The sequence below is a fragment of the Ictidomys tridecemlineatus genome, chromosome 8, assembly GCF_052094955.1.
Source record: "Ictidomys tridecemlineatus isolate mIctTri1 chromosome 8, mIctTri1.hap1, whole genome shotgun sequence".
In the NCBI taxonomy this organism is placed as follows: domain Eukaryota; kingdom Metazoa; phylum Chordata; class Mammalia; order Rodentia; family Sciuridae; genus Ictidomys; species Ictidomys tridecemlineatus.
Window position 1 is genome coordinate 114,955,076 of NC_135484.1, and position 19,386 is coordinate 114,974,461.

At 46.7% G+C, this 19,386-nt stretch overlaps 1 protein-coding gene across 2 annotated transcripts; it reads left to right on the plus strand.

Annotated features, from left to right (window-relative positions):
* Positions 1–9,636: 9,636 nt before the first annotated feature.
* Clps (colipase) lies at positions 9,637–12,378 on the plus strand. Of its 2 annotated transcripts, NM_001282249.1 has the most exons (3): positions 9,637–9,757; positions 11,345–11,467; positions 12,098–12,378. In NM_001282249.1, exons 1-3 carry the CDS (start codon positions 9,677–9,679, stop codon positions 12,227–12,229), a joined length of 336 nt encoding a protein of 111 aa, NP_001269178.1. In that variant the 5' UTR covers positions 9,637–9,676; the 3' UTR covers positions 12,230–12,378. The 2 variants fall into 2 exon arrangements, with proteins under 2 accessions (NP_001269178.1, XP_077874627.1); XM_078018501.1 differs by lacking the exon at positions 9,637–9,757 and having other exon boundaries at positions 9,808–11,467.
* Positions 12,379–19,386: the final 7,008 nt, after the last annotated feature.

The following is a 19,386-nucleotide window of genomic DNA, read 5'->3' on the forward strand; positions in this document are numbered from 1 at the left end:
TCTGATTCCTATGCCACCTAAGGAACAGGTTGTCCTGTTCCTTCTTCAGCTCTGTGAGCCAACTAATTTCAATCTATTTTCTTCTATTTTGCTTTAATTAGCCAGAGTAGTTTTTGACTGTTGTCACCAAAGAGCCCTATATGATCCAAATATTGGCACCAGAAAGGGAGTTTTTTGCCTAGGCAACAGGCTCTGAGACGCCTGTTTATGTTCAAACTGGGAAAAGAGCTGGCCGACGTGCACAGAGGAGAAACAGCTACTCAAATATCAGCTGTGAACACCAGGGCCATGTGCCTTCTAGGGTCAAGTTCTGAGAACTGAGTGACTTGGGCCATAGAGAGGTAGAAAGGGAATGGAAAAATCAAGAACACTGAATGCAGTGACTACTTACAATGGCATTGAATAATGTCATGCAAGATAAGCTCAAATGTCTAGATCATTGATTTAAGAGATAAAATGAAATTCAAAACCTTTATGTAGTGTGGCTCAAAGAATCAGCTAGGACTTGTTGCTACAAAATATAGGATCATTAAAGTAAGATCCAGGGATATAAGTGTGCTAAACTGCACAGCCTCAAACCCACCCCATGTTCCTGGGTCAGTAGACCAGGTCACCTCAGGAATGGGCAGACCCTTGGGCTAAAAAGTAATGTACTAAGAAGATCTGGGGTCACAAGTGTGCTCCACTGTGCCCAGCTTCGTGTGTCTTTTATAATAACACTTCTCATTGGATTGAGGGCCCACCTAGATCATCTTGTTGGATCTCCATTTTGAAAAATTCTTAATTTACTTACATCTGCAAAGAATGTTTTTTCTTTCTTTTTAAATATTTCACTAGTTATTGATGGACCTTTATTTATTTGTTTACATATGATGCTGAGAATCAAACCCAGTGCCTCACACATGCGAGGCAAGCACTCTACCAGTGAGCCACAACCCCAGCCCAAGAATATTTTCTCTATAAAAGATAACGTTCATGAGTTCTTGGGAACAGAATGTGGATCTTTCCCTGTCCCCTGATTCTTGGCTAAAAGTTAATGGACTAAGAAGATCTAGTCCAAAACCTCTGGTGCACAAAAGAATAAATCCCAAACAGTATTATGTCTCAAGGAGACCTGCAGAAATTAGTTACTTGCAATGACTTGAAAGATGAGGGGTGGTGACTCTATTTGTAATGAATGTTTGCCACATCGTTTGGTCCTGTTTTGGGCTGACCTGCATCTCAACCCCCTTCTTATTTTAGGGTGATACTCTGCTGGAGGAAAGCCCTAATATACCTCTGCTTTCACTGTGGAAGCTGAATGGGCAGGTCCCCCTTTCCCTGCCTGCTCGAGAGAGCTCTGCTGGCATGCTAGCTGGTAGAAGAGGGCCACCGCAGCATGACATCCCCACTCAGGAAGGCCCTTGGGACTTCAGGGAAAGGAAAACTACATGGAACACAGAGTTCCAAGTGCTAGTACAATCCCTGAAAGATCCACATCCATTTCCAAGAACCTGTGAACATTATCTCTCTCTTTTTTTTTTTTTTTTTTTGAAAATATGCTTTGCAGATGTAAGTAAATTAAGGATTTTTCAAAATGGAGATCCAACAAGGTGATCTAGGTGGGCCCTAAATTCAATGATAAGGATTTTTTTAAATTTGTTCTTTTAATTTTTTTAATATTTATTTTTTAGTTGTAGTTGGACACAGTATTTATTTATTTTTATGTGGTGCTGAAGATCGAACCCAGGGCCTCACACATGCTGGGTGAGAGCTCTACCGCTAAGCCACAACCCCAGCCCTGTTCTTTTAAATTATACATGACAGTAGAGTGTATTTTGGCAAATTATACATAGATAGATTATAACTTAGTCTATTTGGGATCCCATTCTTGTGGTTGTACATGATGTGGCATTACTCTGGTCTTGTATTCAAATACAAGGCTAGGAAAATTATGTCTGACTAATTCTACTGTCCTTCCTATTCCTCTCCCCTGACCTTCCCTTCATTCCCCTTTTAATGACAAGTGGCACAGTGAAGCACACTTCAGCAACCTGCAAGGCTGAGGCAAGAGAATTACAAGTTCAAGGCCAGCCTCAGCACTTTAGCAAGATCCTGCCTCAAAATGAAATTAACAACAATGATGCTTGCCGCCAAAAGACAGAGACAGAGAAACAGACAGATATTAAAGGATATAACAGAAAAAAAGGTGACAAGACCACAGAGTTAGATGGGGGAGTTGTGGCCACAGCCAAGGAAGGCGGCAACCACCTGAAACAAGAAGAGGAGTGAGCGGGGGTGTAGCTCAGTGCCGAGCTCACGCATAGCATGTGCCAGAGCTGGGTTCAGTCCCCAGCCCAAAAAGATGGAAGGAGCAGGAGGAAGAGAAGAAAGAGAAGGAGGAGAGTGACCAAGTGGATTGTTCCCCAAATCCACTTCAGGGAATGAAGACCTGCCAACACCGTTATTCTACCGTTGGCCTCCAAAATTGTGAGAGAGGGGGCTGGGGTAAAATCGCTTGCCTAGAATGTGTGAGGCTCTGGGTTTGATCCTCAGCACCACATAAAAATCAACAAATAAAAAAAAAAGGTATTGTATCCACGTACAACTAAAAAAATAAAAAATAAAAAAATTGTGAGAGAATAAACTTCGGCTGTTCCAAGCCACCATGTTTGGGGTAATTTGTTATGGCAGCCTCAGGAAACTAATACAACACCTACTCAGTAAGGAGAAAGGGCCTGAGGCACCCGTGACACCATTTTGTGGGCAGTGACTGATGGACCAGCTAGATGATCAGCATCTAGGAGGGGTAAGTTTGAAAAATTAGGTTGAGGGGGAACGTGTGGTTGGAACTCTGGGAATAGGGCAGAACTAGAGTATGTGGGTCTTATGGGAACCTTCTCCAGCAGATTGGTACTGCAGAGGAGGCTTTCACGTGGCTCACAACAATACCAACAAACCTTGTGACCCCTGGTATGACATCCACAGCTCTCAAAACTCAATAATAAGAAAACAAACAACCCAGTTTTAATAATGGATAGAAGATTTGAACAAACACATCAAAGAAGATATATGGGTGGCAAATATGAAAAAAAAATGTTTGACATCAGGAGTTAGTAGAAAGGTGTAAATTAAACAATGACACAGTGATATACACCTGTTAGAAAGGCTAAGTTAAAAAACAGCGACAACCTGGTAACTCCAAGACAGTGAGGATGTGAAGCAACCAGAACAAATACTTTGCTTATGTGAATGTATATTGGTTCAGCCACTTTGGAAAGCTCTTAACAGACTCTCCTAGAAACCAAAACAAACTTTTGCCATATGACCCAACATCTCACTACTAGATACTTGTCCCAGAAAAATGAAAACTTGTGTTCACACAAAAACCTGAAAGTGTGTACACACTATATGTGCAGCAGCTTTCTTCATGATTGCCCAAATCTTCTGAGAAATAACATGAAGCTGCTTCAACTAGCGAGTGCATAAACACACTGTGTTTCCATCCATACAGTGGACTGTTACTGGGTGATATAAAGAAACAAACTTGGGGGGCTGGGGTGGTGGCTCAGCGGCAGAGTGCATGCCTAGCACATGTGAGGGCCTGGGTTCAATCCTCAGCACCACACAAAAATAAATAAATTATATTTATTTGGACTGGGCATGTACTCAATGGTTGAGCACATGCTTAACAGGTGCTTTGCCTTGGTTTAATCCCCAGCACCAAAAAAACAAAAACAAAAAACCACAATTGTTTTTTCTTTTTTTTTTTTTTTTTTTTTTTTTTTAAAGAGAGAGTGAGAGAGGAGAGAGAGAGAGAGAGAGAGAGAGAGGATTTTTAATGTTTATTTTTTAGTTCTCGGCGGACACAACATCTTTGTTGGTATGTGGTGCTGAGGATCGAACCCGGGCCGCACGCATGCCAGGCGAGCGCGCTACCGCTTGAGCCACATCCCCAGCCCTGTTTTTTCTTCAAGAAGAAAAAAACTATTGATATCCACATCAACATGCATGAACCACAAAAACATTATGCTGAGTAAAAAAGAAGTCAAATCCAAAAAAAGTACATGCCATGTAATTAAATAGGAAGAACATTAAACTATAAGAAATAAAACAAGACTGGGTGTGGTGGCGCAGGCCTGTAATCCCAGCAGCTCAGGAGGCTGAGGCAGGAGGATCACAAATTCAAAGCCAGCCTCAGCAAAAGCAAGGTGCTAAGCAACTCAGTGAGATCCTGTCTCTAAATAAAATACAAAATAGGGCTGAGAATGTGGCTCAGTGGTCAAGTGCCCTTGAATTCAATCCCCCGGAACCCTTCCTTCTGCAAAAGAAAACGAATTTGTAGTTTCTAGGATCTGGTGGACATAGATTAGTACAAAGAGGTGGTGCGAGGGGATATTTTAGGGTGATGGAAGGGCTCTGTAGTTACATGACTGCATTTGTCAAAACTCATAGATCTTTATACTTTATATTTTATATTAAAATGTGTGAATTTTATGATATTAATTATTCCTCAATATTAAAAAGTGGGGTTGCTTTTGTTGACGGGGTCTTCAATCCTGATTCTTAAGAGGGGAGAGGTTGCCAATGTATGGAGGCAGCTGGAGTATGTGCGGAATTCAAGAAATGCCTGTCCTGACTCCCATAACTGCCAGAGTAAAATTAATGAAAGGAAGAAAATAATTCAGTAGCCTAACACAGGGTCAGGACGATAAGGGGCGAGTAGGTCTGAGTCAATGAACAGCATAAAGAACACTAATGGGCGGAGGTGCTGATTGAGAGCAAAAGAGACAGGAGATGGGAGTAGAGGATCCAAGTTGTAAGCACCACTTCTGCCACCAGGTGGCGCCTGCAGACGCGACTCCAGCATCTACCGGGATTTTCTTCTTCGCTGTGACGTGTATACATTTATGTATCTTCCTCTCTTTTTCATTCTCTTTCGACGTGGATAACTTTACAGTTTGGCCCCTAAGATGCACAATAGTGAGATATGATCAAGACGAAACTAGAAGAAGGCATCACACGGAGATCCTGAACTTAGAGGTGAGCCGTACCTGTGAGACCTCAAGCTATCTCCTGCACCTGACGGGCTCACAACCTAGTGGCTTGAACCCTACTCAGAACTGCGATGTGTTTGAAGGGAATACTGGCAAGGAGTGGAAACTATAAAATAAAGGGCAAAAAGAGTTCAGTGGATAGTGATCAGCCAGAGATATGAACTGTCATAAGAGAACAGAGAGTACACTTCAGTATCCATAACTTCAGCAGGACCAGAGGATGAGGTGAGATAAGCAGCCCCTGGGAACCCAGGAGATCATAAAGACCCCTCCCTTGCTGCCTTGAAGCCTCCGAGGCTCCACACCACACTTGATCTAATCTTGGTCAGGAGAATGGAGGGGAGGGGGCCTAGAAGGAGAAAAGCAATCTTATCACACATGCTTCACTTCCTGTCCCCACCTAAATAAGACAGAGGCTGGACAGTCAGAAAAAATTTACAAGCTGCAATTGTTACAAACCCCAATTTGTCACTTGACCCTTCTTGGGGAATGGAATTTGTGGGCTAGGTAACCAATGGAATGGATGGGGCTCTCTACTATAGCTGTTTGCCCAGAATCTTGTGCTCTTCTTTGGGTAATAAAACCCACTCTGTTCAGAAAGGGATCACTTCCCATTTCATGAGACCCCGGGTGGGGCTGTTCACCCCAGAGTTCCACCCAGTACCGGTCCTGGGCAGGCAACTGGAGGATACAAGCTCTGTCAGCCTAAGTATGTATGTATGTAAGTATGTAAGTATATATGTAGTAAGTATGTATGGGGGATTTGTTTGGATTTGGGTTTTGTTTGTTTGTTTGTTTGGGTTTGGGGGGTTTATTGTTGTTGTTTGCTTGTGTTTTTGGTTTTGAGACAGAGTCTCCCTCTCCTGCTGGGCTTAGGAGCGTCTCCTGCCTGGGCCTCCCAGTGCTGGGACTGTAGGCACGTACCACTGCCCTGGCCTCTCTCTAGGGAGTTTGAATCTTGAGTGGATCCCTGCCTGCTCTCTGCTCTGGCTCCATGGTTGTGGCTCCTCTGACCCTGATCCAGGACTGTGAGCCCTTTTGCAGAATCGAGATGTCTATCTTTGTGACTTGGACAAAAGTAATACATTATAGAGATACAGGAGAGTTTCAGGCCTTCAGGGGCAAGAGTACAACCAGCTGAGGGGAGTGAGTGTGCATGTGTGTGTATGTGTGTGTGTGTACCAGATCTGAAAATCCATTGGGAAGTCAGCGCATGGCCAATGCTTATCTGTGACTGACTGATCCGTCCTTCCATCCCTCTGTCAACTCATTCAGTTTCTTCATCAGCACAAAGAAAACTCCCTCCAGGGCTTCCCCACTTCCATGTAACAGACAAGCTTGAGAGGGGCTGTCAGACACAGATCTATGTCCCAGGAGGGGCCTTGGCTCAGATGCCATCCCTTTCCCTGTCCTTTGTGGTGAGGAGCAGAGATGGCTTATTTATTAGCATGGCTGCCAGAGGCTCACCCTGTACGACTGGAGTAGATCATAGAGAAGTTAAATGGCAGTCACCCAGAGGAACTCCAAGGTCACTGTGCCTCAGCCCCCCTCAACAGGAGGCATGACACCACCTCATGAATGGAAACTGACCAGGAGAAATCTTACCTTTTTTTTCTCTTTTTTGTGGTCCAGGAACTCACATGTGCTAGGCGAGCGCTCTACCACTGAGCTACACCCCTACCCTGCTTTTTTTTTTCTTTTTGAGATACAGCAGCTACATTATATAGACTCGAATCATAAGCATACAACCAAATGGATTTTGCATCTGTTTTCAGTACTCTAGATCAAGGCTGAGAACAACTCCAGCACTCTATAGAGGGCTCTCTCAGGGCCTCCTTCTCATCAATATCCCCCAGAAGGGGGATGAGAAGTGTCCCACTTTCCCAACTTCCCTCACTATCGGTGAGTTTTGCTTCTTCTTGACCTTCAGGTAGATGGATCATGCAGTCTGTGTTCTTTGTCTATGATTTTTTTTTATCTTATTTATTTATTCTGATTAGGTATATATGACAGCAGAATACATTTCGATTCATTGTATATAATAACTGCAGCACAACTTTTCATTTCTCGGGTTCTATAACTTTTCATGTTCAACATTATGCCAGAAAAATTGTCCCATATGATTGAAATAAGATCAGTTTTAATTTGTTTAAAAAAAATTTTTTAATTAAAATAATTATCTCTTTAAAGACAGTCTCACTATGTGGACCAGGCTGGACTCAAAATCCTGGGCTCGGGCTGGGGTTGTGGCTCAGCAATAGCGTGCTCGCCTAGCACGTGCGAGGCCCTGGGTTCCATCTTTAACATCACGCAAAAATAAATATTTACTTTTTAGTTGTGTCCAACAACAACTAAAAAGTAAATATTAAAAAAAAAAAATCCTGGGCTCAGGTGATCCTCCCACCTCAGCTCTGAGTAACTAGGACTACAAATGTGTTACCGAACCCAGTTGGTTTTTGGGGTTGTCTTTTGTTTTGGTTTCTTGAGAGGGAGAACCCCAGAAAGAAACTCTATTCATTTATCTAGAAGTGTTATGGATCAAAGCCTGGGCCTTGGGCATGCGAGGCTAGTGTTGTACCACCAATCCACACCCCCAGCCCCCAATCTCTCTTAGATTAGAAGACTGGCTAACCTTATGAGGTTTGGGTACAAAAAGTATCTAATTTTTGCTTATGTTTTGAAAGCACATAGATCTGTCAGAGCTCTCTTTGGTGTTCTTTGCATTTGTAATGGCAAAACCTCCAGTCTCGATCCTCTGGGAAGTTGGCGGTGGCCAGTTGGGGACAGGACTGGTGCATGCTCACAGCTCCTCTGGTTTCTTCTGCAGCCTCCTGCCTTGACTTGGGAGAAGGCACCATGATTATCTCCCTGTGGCTCCCCTCCCACTGGCAGGGGGTGCAGATGGGAGGCAGTGGGTAGAGGAAAGAGGGGCCAGGCTGGGCTCAGGTCAAAGTGGTTTCAAACACTGACTCCCCTAAAGTGAGAGGACAGTGTTTCTCTCTGTAAGCAGGTGGGCTTCTCTTATTTGGAGTCTCCTGGCTCGTTCCTCCGTATTCCATGTCACAGGGATGGGGGGTGAGGGAAGCAGGTGGTGTTCCAGGAGCTGAGCCCCTGACATGTAGTGGGAGCCTCCACAGAGGTTCCATATACTTTAATTTACTTGATCCTGACCTTAAGAAGCGGGAGTCATCATCACCTTGAGGTAGGTAAGGGAAAGAGGCTCGAAGAGTTTGCAAAGTTTAAATCACTCATCCAAGGTCAAGGAGCTAGTGAGTGTTGAGTTCCGAAGCACAGAATGGAAGCTGTGCTCCAGGCAGCCCAATCTGGGGCCTCCCAGAGGGGCTGTTTCCACCCGAGGATGGGGCAGGAAGGAGGGGGTGGTGTGTGCTCTGGCCGCAGCCCTTGACCTGCAGGGAAGCTGCTCTGTTTGTACACCTGAGTCCACGCGGGCAGCTGCGCCCTTCCCAGCCTCCAGCCCTGCTCCCCCTGAGGTTCCGGCGACCTCCTCATTCCCATCCAAAACTTGTGACTGCTCATGCCAACGTGTGGCCTTGGGGTGGAAGGACTGGAGCCTTAACTAGAGGGATGTTGCAATTGCAGGTGGGGAGTGAGGTGGGAAGGGAAGGGGAGAGGTCGCTGGAGAAGCCCCTCCTGAGGGCCCGAACTGCTCCTGTGGGCAGCCCTCTGGAACGAGGGCAGAGGCGGTGGGCCAGACGGAGAACAGAGACCCTGGCCAGGGCTGAGGAGCTGGCCGACCCCAGGGACCTGTGCCTGCATTAGAGGCCTGGGAGGACAGGAGGCTGTGACTCCTCCTTACCTGAGCCGGGCACTGCCAAACACTGGGTGGGACCAAAGTGGGGCCAAAGGCAGGGCTGGGACTAGAGTGGAGGAGGAGAGGCACCTAGGACACAGAATGCCATCAGGCCCTCCCTCCCAGGTGCCTCTCATGCCCCACCCCAGTCCCTGCCCTGCCCAGGAGCTCAGGGTCAGAGGGCAGCTAGGACTCAACCTCCTTGCAAACCAGACCTGTTCCAAGCCCTGTGCATATGGTCATATGTAACATAGGTGGAGTTTGCTAATTCTATAATTCTGTTACTTCATTCAACACATACCTGTGTGTTAGGTTGACCCTCACAGTTCTTGAAATTATCCCCATGGACAGATAAAAAGACTGAGCCAGAACAGTTAGGTAACTTGTCCGCTAACAACTTGTGCACCTAAGTATTCAAAGTCCATTATTTTTCTTTCTCTCTTTATTTATTTATTTTTTCAGGACTGAGGATTGAATCAGGGCCTTGCACATTCCTGTACCACTGAACCACACCCAGAGTACACGCTCTTAAACATAATGCAACATCGCATGTGTGCATTCCCCCCCCCCTCACACACACACACACACACACACACACACACACACACACTCACACACCCCAGATGCTGTCTAGCCACCTTATCAGGACCTCCCCGCCCCCAGCAGATTGGCCACAGCTGTGCTTCTGCTCACGGAAGGCCCTGGGGCATGCAGAAGAAGGTGGGTCACATGTGGACAGGGCCCCTTTTAAGGCCCCACCACCCCAGCTAACTCCGTCTTCTGCCACCTGACCTGCCGGCTGCTACCCACACCAGCTGTACCACTCACCATGAAGGTTCTTGTCCTTCTGCTTGTCACCCTTGCCGTGGTCTATGCAGCTCCTGACCCCCGGGGAATCCTAATCAACCTGGTAAGGGGCTGTGCAGGGGAAGTACATCTGAGCCTCCAGGCGGGGATTTTGTGAGTTTGGATCTTGGCCTCTGATGTCCTCAGCTGGAGCTGCTCAGGGGCTCTTTTCCTTGATGGCTCGGTCCCCTCCTGCACCTCTTCCCAGGGTGCCCCCAAAAGACTTATTGACAGTTCAGACTCAGGCTGGGATATGCTCAGAGCAGGGTGGTGGCAGAGAAATGACCCTGGGCTGGGGTTGGGACCCATGGGGTCCAGACAGATGAAAAGTCTGGTGTGAGGAACTAACGACTTGAGCCAGAGCCAACCCTGTGGATTCTAGTACTGACTGTAGCCCACGCCCTGGCCCCATGTTCCCATCTGGAATGTGCCCAGTTGGCCCCAAACAGGGTCTCCCCATGGCTCCAGCTCCCACACCCAAGGCTCCTATGAAAGCTGAGACACCCTGCGAGGCTCTCCTCCCCGGACAGGCTTTTGCATAGTGACCCAGGGGCATCCAGGACCGTCCACACCCATCCCGTCAAGAGGGAAGAAGTGTGGCACTGGGTGGCCGCTGCACCCTGGCTGTGAGGAAGCATTCTACAAAATCAGAGCCTGGAACCCTGGCTCAGAGGGTCCCATGCTCTAGAAAGCTTCACTTGTGCATGGCATGGTGGCACATGCCTGTAGTCCCAGTGGCACAGGAGGCTGAGGCAGGAGGATCACAAATTCAAAGCCAGCCTCAGTAATTTAGGGAGGCTGTAAGCAACTTAAAGAGACCCTTTCTCTAAATAAAACATAAAAATGGTTGGGATGTGGCTCAGTGGTTAAGCACTCTGGGTTCAACTCCGGGTACCAAAAAGAAGAGAGAGAGAGGAAAAAAAAGAGAGAGAGAAACAGAGAGGAAGCTTCACCCACGATCCTGGTTTCTGACTTACAGTGGCTCACTCCTATGCGCCAGATACAGTTCTGAGTGCCTGGCAATAACACCAGGAGACTATTCTTATCCACCACCCTCACATGGAGAGAAGTTAAGCACCGGCCTGAGTCACACAGCTGGAAAGGGGTGGCATTGGAATTGGCGCTGGGGCAGGCGAGCCCCAGGTTGTCTCACCTCCACAGGTCACAGCAGGGCAAGTCCCACACGGCAGCCACCCAGTGCCAAGGTTCTTTCCCTCCTGGCAGGGACAGGCTTGGAGGGTCCAGGATGCCCCTATGATGCTATGCAAAAATCTGTGGGGGGAGGGGGAGTCTTGAGGGGTGATGGACTTCAATTTTCAGACTCCTCAAAGGAATGTGGGAGCCGGAGCCACTGGGAAACCCTGTTTTGGAGTCATCTGTGCAACCTCCAGAGGGGATCACTGAGGCCCAGGGAGTTGGTAGTTACAGCCAGTACTAGAAGCCTTGGGTTCTGACCCAGCCCAGGACTGCCTCTCTGCCACCACACTGCCCACTCCTCACGTGGGTGGAGTGCAGAGAGGCCACCAGACCCAGGGGCTGGACTCCTTCACACATGCTCCTTCTGAAGGAGGTAGTGTCGGGGATGAGTGGGACGGGGGCTGGTGGCGAAGGGCATGGGGAAGGGCGCTGGGCTCACTGTCTGTCGCTGCAGGAAGATGGCGAGATCTGCATGAACAGTGCCCAGTGCAAGAGCAGCTGCTGCCAACACTTCAGCCCCCTGGGCGTGGCCCGCTGCACACGCAAGGCCAGCGAGAACAGCGAATGCTCGCCCAAGGTGGGGACTAGGGAGTTGGCAAGAGGGGACGGAGGATGGTCCTTGAGGCTTGGGATGGGGTCAAGGACCTTGAATACTGAGGGTATGAGCAGAGAGAGGTCAAAGGTGTCAAAACACAGTCCCATCTGCCACACCTCAACCCTCCTAACTGAGATGGGTGGGGCAGGGAATCCTTACTTCCATTTCATGGGTGGATAAGTAAAGACTCCCCAGAGAAATCAAGTTAGTAAGAAAGCCAGGTGTAGTGGTGCACGCCTATAATCCCAGCGGCTTGGGAGGCTGAGACAGGAGGATCAAGAGTTCAAAGCCAGCCTCAGCAAAAGCACGTAATAAGCAACTCAGTGAGACCCTGTCTCTAAATAAAACACAAAATAGGGCTGGGGATGTGGCTCGGTGGTCAAGTGCCCCTGAGTTTAATCCCCAGAATAAAAAAAAAAAAAAAAAAGTAAGAGTAAGTCACAGTGGAGACCAGACCTGAGCCTCTCGGGCCCACAGCGCCCCCTAGGGAAGCCATCGGGAGAAACACCCTCTGAAAAGGGAGGGGGCTGCTGGTTCTCCCTCCAGGCAGGGGCAAATGATGCCCAAAGCAGCCCCCCACAGTCTGTGATTCCACTGGCTCTGGCTCTGCAGACACTCTATGGGATTTACTACAAGTGTCCCTGCGAGCGGGGCCTGACCTGTGAGTCGGACAGGACCATTATTGGCGCCATCACCAACACCAACTATGGTATCTGCCTTGATGCTGGACGCTCCAAGGAGTAAGACCACCCCTGACTCCTGCACCTAGCCCGGCAGGCTGCGCAGGACCCTTCTCTTATTTCCCATCTCTTATCTTCGGCTGGCCACCTCCTTGACCAGCACCTCTGTCACCTGATTGGGTTCTTGGCAATAAAACCTGCCTGCAAACCTTCCCTGCTCCTGTGTGTCCTTGCTGGGTCAGGGTCTCCCTTGATCCTGCATCAAGCCTTTGCCCACCAGGGCGGGTGTCCAGCAGGCCAAAAATGGAGGGAAGGGTCCAGGACCAGGAAGGATGTGCTTGAACAGATTGGGGACTAAAGGCAAGGCCCCGGCGGGCCAGGAACTTCTTCATTTCTGGGAGCAATTATTCCGCTCTGGGAAGATAGGCAGCAAGAACATGTGTGCGCGCATACACCCCCTCGGGCACGGAGTTCCCTTGGCCCTTATTTCCTGCCCTACATCGGAACTCTCCAATCCCTGTCTTGGTTCTTACCTCCTCCAGGCCCGGCTTTCCGATGTGACAGCTGACACAACCACGTGTAAGACCTCCAGCACAGGGGTCAGATCCCAATTGTTCTGGGCTTACTCTCTGTCCTAGAAAGTCCTCACAATGATCCTGGGAGGGAGGTTTTATCATCTCTATTCCACAGATGAAGAGACTGAGTTTCAGAGAGATTAAGGATATTGCCCAAAATAACATAAATAGACAAAGGTGGCACTCTACCCACCCAGCTCCACCCTGACCCTTTCTATAATTCCCTAATCTTTTAAAAATATATATATATATATATATTTTGTTTTAGTTGTAGGTGGACACAATAACCTTTATTTTATTTTTATGTGGTTCTGAGGATTGAACCCAGTGCCTCACACATGCCAGGCAAGCGTTCTACCACTGAGCCACAACCCCAGCCCTCCCTATTCTTTCTCAACACACAAAATGAGAAAAATGATCAGAAATTGTAGCAAATTTAATTTTTGGTCAATTCAAAAATAGTAGGGCTGAGGATGTGGCTCAGGGGTAGAGTTCTTGCCTAGCAGGCACAAGGCCCTGGGTTCAACCGCCAGCACCACACACACACACACACCCCACAAATTGTATACCCCTCCAGAGCCATCAAACATGAGTTGCCTCACCACAGTGTGCCAGCAGAAGTTCAAGGATCCGCGGGTGGTGGAAACACTGGAGAGGAGATTCACACAAAGAATAGTGGATAAGGGACAAAATAAAGTTTAGATGCCTCCCAGCCCCAGGATTTTGTAGTTCTGTGATCAATGAATCTCCTAGTAACTGAAAGCAAATGAAAGGGAATACAGAAAGAAAAAGAAATGGAGACAGACTTCAACAGATCAGTGATGCCTTATTAAAAGCAGCAGAGGGACACATTTTCAAGAGGGAAAATGGTGACAGGCAATAATAAGGGTCTGAGTTTCACAGGGTTTAGAGGGGCTGAGTCCTGGCAGGAAGTGTGTTGGTTACAGCTGGAGGGAGACCTTGGGCAGGCAGGGGGACGGCTGTAGATAGGGAAAGTCAACAAGTTCAGAGCCCAGTACTTTCACCGTAGCCAAAGGCAGGAAGCGTGGAGCAGAGGGAGGGTGCGGTGGGGGCTGAGGAGTGGGACGGTTCTCAGGGTGTCCCTTCTTGTCTTTCCCCAAAGCCTCAGGCAGACTTTCCTCCATGGGGCAAAGGTTAGAACTGGGGCACCTGACCGCCTCTAGGTGCCAGAAAGGCTGAGAAGCGAAAGGGGCTTCCACCATCTTACTCCACCGGGCGTCTCAGGCCTAGAAGGAGGGGAAGGTCAGGTCACATTCCCTGGTGCACAGACTCAGCTCTGGGAGGGAACCACAGTCATGTCTTCTTCCTAGATCTATAGAGTGACCACTGTGCCCAGCAGTGAATTAGACTATGGAGAACATGAGGAAAATGTCCCTGATTTCCAGGAGTCACTAAAGGATTGGGCTCTGCAGAAGCAAGTGGCCAAGCTGCCCCACCCCCACCCGCCACCCTGCCCTCAGTTTCCCTCTGTTAAATCCCTTTTACTTAAAATACCTGGAGTGGTTCTTATTTAACTGCCCTGAACCTGACATTTGTGGGGGAAGCTCTCTGAGCCGTGGCTGTGCGTGGCAGAGAGGGAGAATTTTGTCATTGTGGCTGACACCTGATCACACTTGCCTCTCACCAAGCCTGGAGCCCAGAGGTGCCACCTTTTCTAATTCACATGAAGATGTCACACAGGCTACAGCCTTTCACTGACACTTTCCACCTTCCTGTCCTAACCCCAGGAACTCCTCATCTTGTGGTTGCCTTTTTTCTAGATCTATGAGATATTCACTATGGAAGCAGGGGTGTGTGTAGCTTTGAGCTCGTATAAAAAAAGAAAAGAAAATCCCTGATCCTGTGGTCCCACACTGGGCCAGCCACATGTGGCTGTTGAGCACTTGAGATGTGGCTCATCTGAATGGAGATAAGTATAAGATACAAACTTGATGAGGAGGACTTATTACCAAAAAAAAAAAAAAAAGAAAAGAAAAACATCTCAAATCATGTTGAAATGATGACATTTTATTATTAGCTTAGAAACAAAAATAGAGTATCAAAATTGATTCCACTTGCTTTTTTTTAATACTAAATCTTTCTTTAATATATTTTTTTTTAGTTTTAGGTGGATATAATACCTTTATTTTATTTTTATGTGGTGCTGAGGATCGAACCCAGTGCCCCACACATGCTAGGCGGGCATGCTACCAGTTGAGCCACACCCAAGCCCCCTCTTGCTTCTTTTTATTTTTTGAATGTAGCTATTAGAAAATTTAAATTATAGCCTGCTTTTTATTCCACTGGGCAATGCTGCAGAGACTCCGGGAGCTGCGGCTTCTCAGCCCAGGAGAGGCACAGCCGCGGCTCAGAGAGCTCCCCCCACAACTGTCCCTGGACTTCGGCGGCAGGGCCCCTCCCAGGGACCACTCTTCCCACGGGGACAGCAGAATCTCCACGGTTTGTGAAGGGGTCCCCAATACACCGCGGTGGCATGAATATTTTGAGCTCAAGGCTTTTGGCAGTAGGCTCTTTTCTGAACTTCCTCATGGGCCTAAAGCAGAGCTTCCCAAAGAAATGGATGCTCATCAGTCCCACCCCAGGTCCTCCTGGAAACCAGGGCAGGTGTTCTTCTCACCACAGAGAAGGGGCATCACCGAGTAGATGTCTATAAGCCAAATCCCACCCGCCTCCTACAGCCACGTTTTTCTATGAACATTATGAATACAAACCTGCCGTATCTCTTGCAAGTGTATCTTCCGTTTTTTTTAATTGTCAAGGCCCCATTCTCTGAAGCCGAGAGTAGTTTTTCCTTAGCGACACATGGAAATGGGTTCATTGTGTCAGAAACATGCCTTTCCCTTTTATTTAAAAAATGTCATCTGAAGTTAATGTTTTTTAAAGAACATGTACGACTTGAGGGTTTTTAAAACACATATTATGTCCCTGGATGAAAATACTCAATATTGAGGGCTGGGGATGTGGCTCAAGCGGTAGTGCACCCGCCTGGCATGCGTGAGGCCCGGGTTCGATCCTCAGCACCACATACAAAGAAAGATTTTATGTCTGCCGAAAACTAATAAATATTGAAATTCTCTCTCTCTCTCTCTCTCTCTCTCTCTCTCTCTCTCTCTCTCTCTCTTTAAAAAATAATACTCAATATTGCAAAAATCTAAAATTTCCCCAAATTGATTTTTTTTGGGGAGCAGGTTTATTGAGGATTAAACCCAGTGTAACCATTGAGCTACATGTGTAGTACTTTTTATATGTATTTATTTATTTTGGTATGCAGGATCAAACCCAGGGGCACTTAAACCTGAGCCACATCCCCAGCCCTTTTAAAATACATTTTTTTTTTAGAGAGAATTTTTTTTTTTAGAGAGAGAGAGAGAGAGAGGAGAGAGAATTTTTAATATTAATTTTTTAGTTCTCGGCGGACACAACATCTTTGTAGTTGGTATGTGGTGCTGAGGATCGAACCCGGGCCGCACGCATGCCAGGCGAGCGCGCTACCGCTTGAGCCACATCCCCAGCCCTAAAATACATTTTATTTGGAGACAGGGTCTCATTGAGTTGCTTAGGGCCTCCCTAAATTGCTAAGGCTGGCCTTGAACTTGTGATCCTCCTGCCTCAGCCTCCCAAGTTACTGAGATTACAGGTGTGCACCACTGTACCGGGGCAAATTAATTTAAAAAAAAAAAAACTGTATATACTTAAGATGTACCACATGTTGATTGGATATACTTATCCTGCTATACACAACACGGATGTGATTACTGAAAGGAAAGTGACCACAACACTCAGAGCAACCAAGAGATCTTTATTGCAGCAGTGCAACAGAGGAGAAAAGAAGAGAGAGAGAGAGAGAGAGAGAGAGAGAGAGAGAGAGAGAGAGAGCAAGAGAGAGACAGAGAAAGCAAGAGAAATAGCAAGAGAGATAGAGAAAGCAAGAGAGAGGGGCCTGGCAGGAGGGAGTTTTTATAGCCCAGAGGTCTCTGGGTCTGCAAGCTGCCTTGTTGGCACAAGGGGGGTTACGTGTTCGGCCTTGAGCAGGGGGTTGAGTGGGGGCTTGGGCGTTTAGACTTGAAGCAAATAATTGATAAAGAACCAGACAGAGGGTTTGAGAGGCCAGGTCATCCTGCAGTTAACTTTGTTTGGCATGCCCTGCAGACAGCTAACTCAGCCTGTCCTGCACCTAACAATTACTACTACCAAACAAATTAACATACCCAGCCATTATCCTAAATAGTTTCCTCCCTACCTACTTTCCTTTCTTTCTTCCTTTCTTTTTTATTTTACAGTAAGAGTACCTAAAATCTGCTTTCTTAGCAAATTACCCATATATAGTACAATATCATTAGCTGCAGTCCTTATGTGGTACCCGAGTATTCCTGGATTTATTCACTCGGTGTAGCTGCAACTTTGTACCCTCTGGCCTCCATCTTCCCATTTCCCCTCACACACCACCACTCTCCTTATAATCACTGTTTTGCTTTGTATTTTCTGTACTAAATTTATTTGTGTTTATTTATTTATTTTTAGACTGATCATGTACGTGAGATCAAGCATGTATTTCTTTTTGGGTCTGACTTCTTTCACTAAACATAATATCCTCCAATTTCATCCATACTGTTGCAAATGGTAGGGCTGAATAATATTTTTTTGTAGGGCTGAATAATATTCCATTGTATATGTGTAGCATGGTTTCTTTATCCATTGTCCATCAGTTGTTTCTATAGCTTGGCTATTGTGAGAAGTACTGCAATGAACCTTGGGAATATGACTACCCATAGAAGTAATGGCTTTTCCTTTGGATGTATACCCAGAAGTGGAATTGGTGGATCACATGGTAGTTTCATTTTTAATTTCTTTAGGGACCTCCTTACTGTTTTCCACAGTGGCTACACCAATTTACATGCCACCAACTGTTTCCAAATATTCCCTTTTCTCTTCACCCTCTCAAACCCTGTTTTTCGGATAAAAGCCATTCTTACTAAAGTGAGGTGATATCTTTATAGCTTTTTAAAAATATTTTTTAAGTTGTAGATGGACACAATACTTTTATTTTATTTATTTATTCTTATGTGGTGCTGAGGATGGGCCTCACACATTCTAGGAGAGTGCTCTATTGCTAAGCCACAGCCTTAGTCCTCAATATAGTTTGAATTTGCCTTTCACAGATCATTAATGATATTGAGCACCTCTTTATGTACCTGTTGTCATTTTTATGTCTTCTATGGAGAAATATCTATTCAAATCCTTTGCCCATTAATTCCTTTTTTTTTTCTGTTGAGTTGTGTGAGCTCCTATAATTTTTTTTTTCTTCTGAGTTGGGTGAGCTCCTATAAGTTGCATGTTAACCCCTTATCAGACACACAGTGCCCACATATTTTCTCCTAATCTCTATGGAGCCTGCTTTGTTACTTTGTTGATTGCTTCCTTTGTTGTGCACAGATGTTTTAGTTTGGTGACATCCCACTTGTTTATTTTGGCTTTTGTTGCCCATGCTTTCGGTGTCCTATCCAAAAAAATCCTTGCCGGGACCCATATTCTGAAGTCTCCCCCATATGCTTTCCTCCAGCAGCTTTAGGGTTTCAGGTCTTACTTGTAGTTGATTTTGTGTGTGGTGTGAGACAAGATTCCACTTTCATTCTTTTGCATGTAAGTGTCCGGTTTTCCCAGCACCATGTATGGAGTAATGATGCCCCCTGGTATCTTATGTGTCTGTCTCCTGTGGAAAATTAGTGGAAGTGGGCCCTCTAGGCTTGGGCATTTTTGTGGGTTCTCTTACTCGTTAAGACTTTGGATGTTCTTGGAGGCTAGGTTCCTAGCTGGCCACTTCTCCTTCCAAATTGTTTCATAGACTTCCTCGGAGGGCAGAGTCACATAGCATTGGGACAGTCCACAGGCCATCTGGAACATTCCGTAAGGCTCTCATAGTCTATGATAGCACGATTTAAAGGGGTGCTCTAGGTACAACCACAGCTTGTACTTCAACTTCTGAGCCCTTATCTTAAGCGCCACATCCCAGATAGGACGCCGGGCTCAGCTCTGGGGTTTATTTAATCAGGTATGTCTGTCTATGGAACCTTATCTAAAGTTGTCATCTCCAAAATGTAACCCCAATATATCGGGGCTGCCTGGAGGCCTGTCTCCACTGAGGATGCCCTTGGCATAAATAAGCAAGCTCTCACGGGACTCTAATAGCCTCTGAGCACCCAGCAAAACTTCCTGAGCCCCTCTGGACTCCTTCTGTCCCACCCCATGCTCTGCAGTTGGTGTGCCAATCTTTCTTTTCTCATTCTCTTTCCTGGGCTCTCCTTTCTCATCCTGCCTCCCAGAAGGTTCAGGTTCATGAGTTTCAAATTGTGTGATCCTGAGCATGTGGGTTTCCCCACAGGTCAAAGAGGGGTGGTGGAGCACAGCCTCCTCAGAGGTGTGTGGTAGGGTTAGAAGAGCGACCTGCCCGCAGCCCAAGTACTCAGGAAACCGTGGCCGGTCTTTGTACACATGTATATTTCATTACTGTCTTTCACATTTTTGAAAATTCAAGTCAAGGGAACCAAGAGACCAAGTATAACCTGGGCTTTCAGAAGCTAGATTATGGGATGGGGTTGGGGTTGGAGGGGATCTTAGCTCTCCTCTG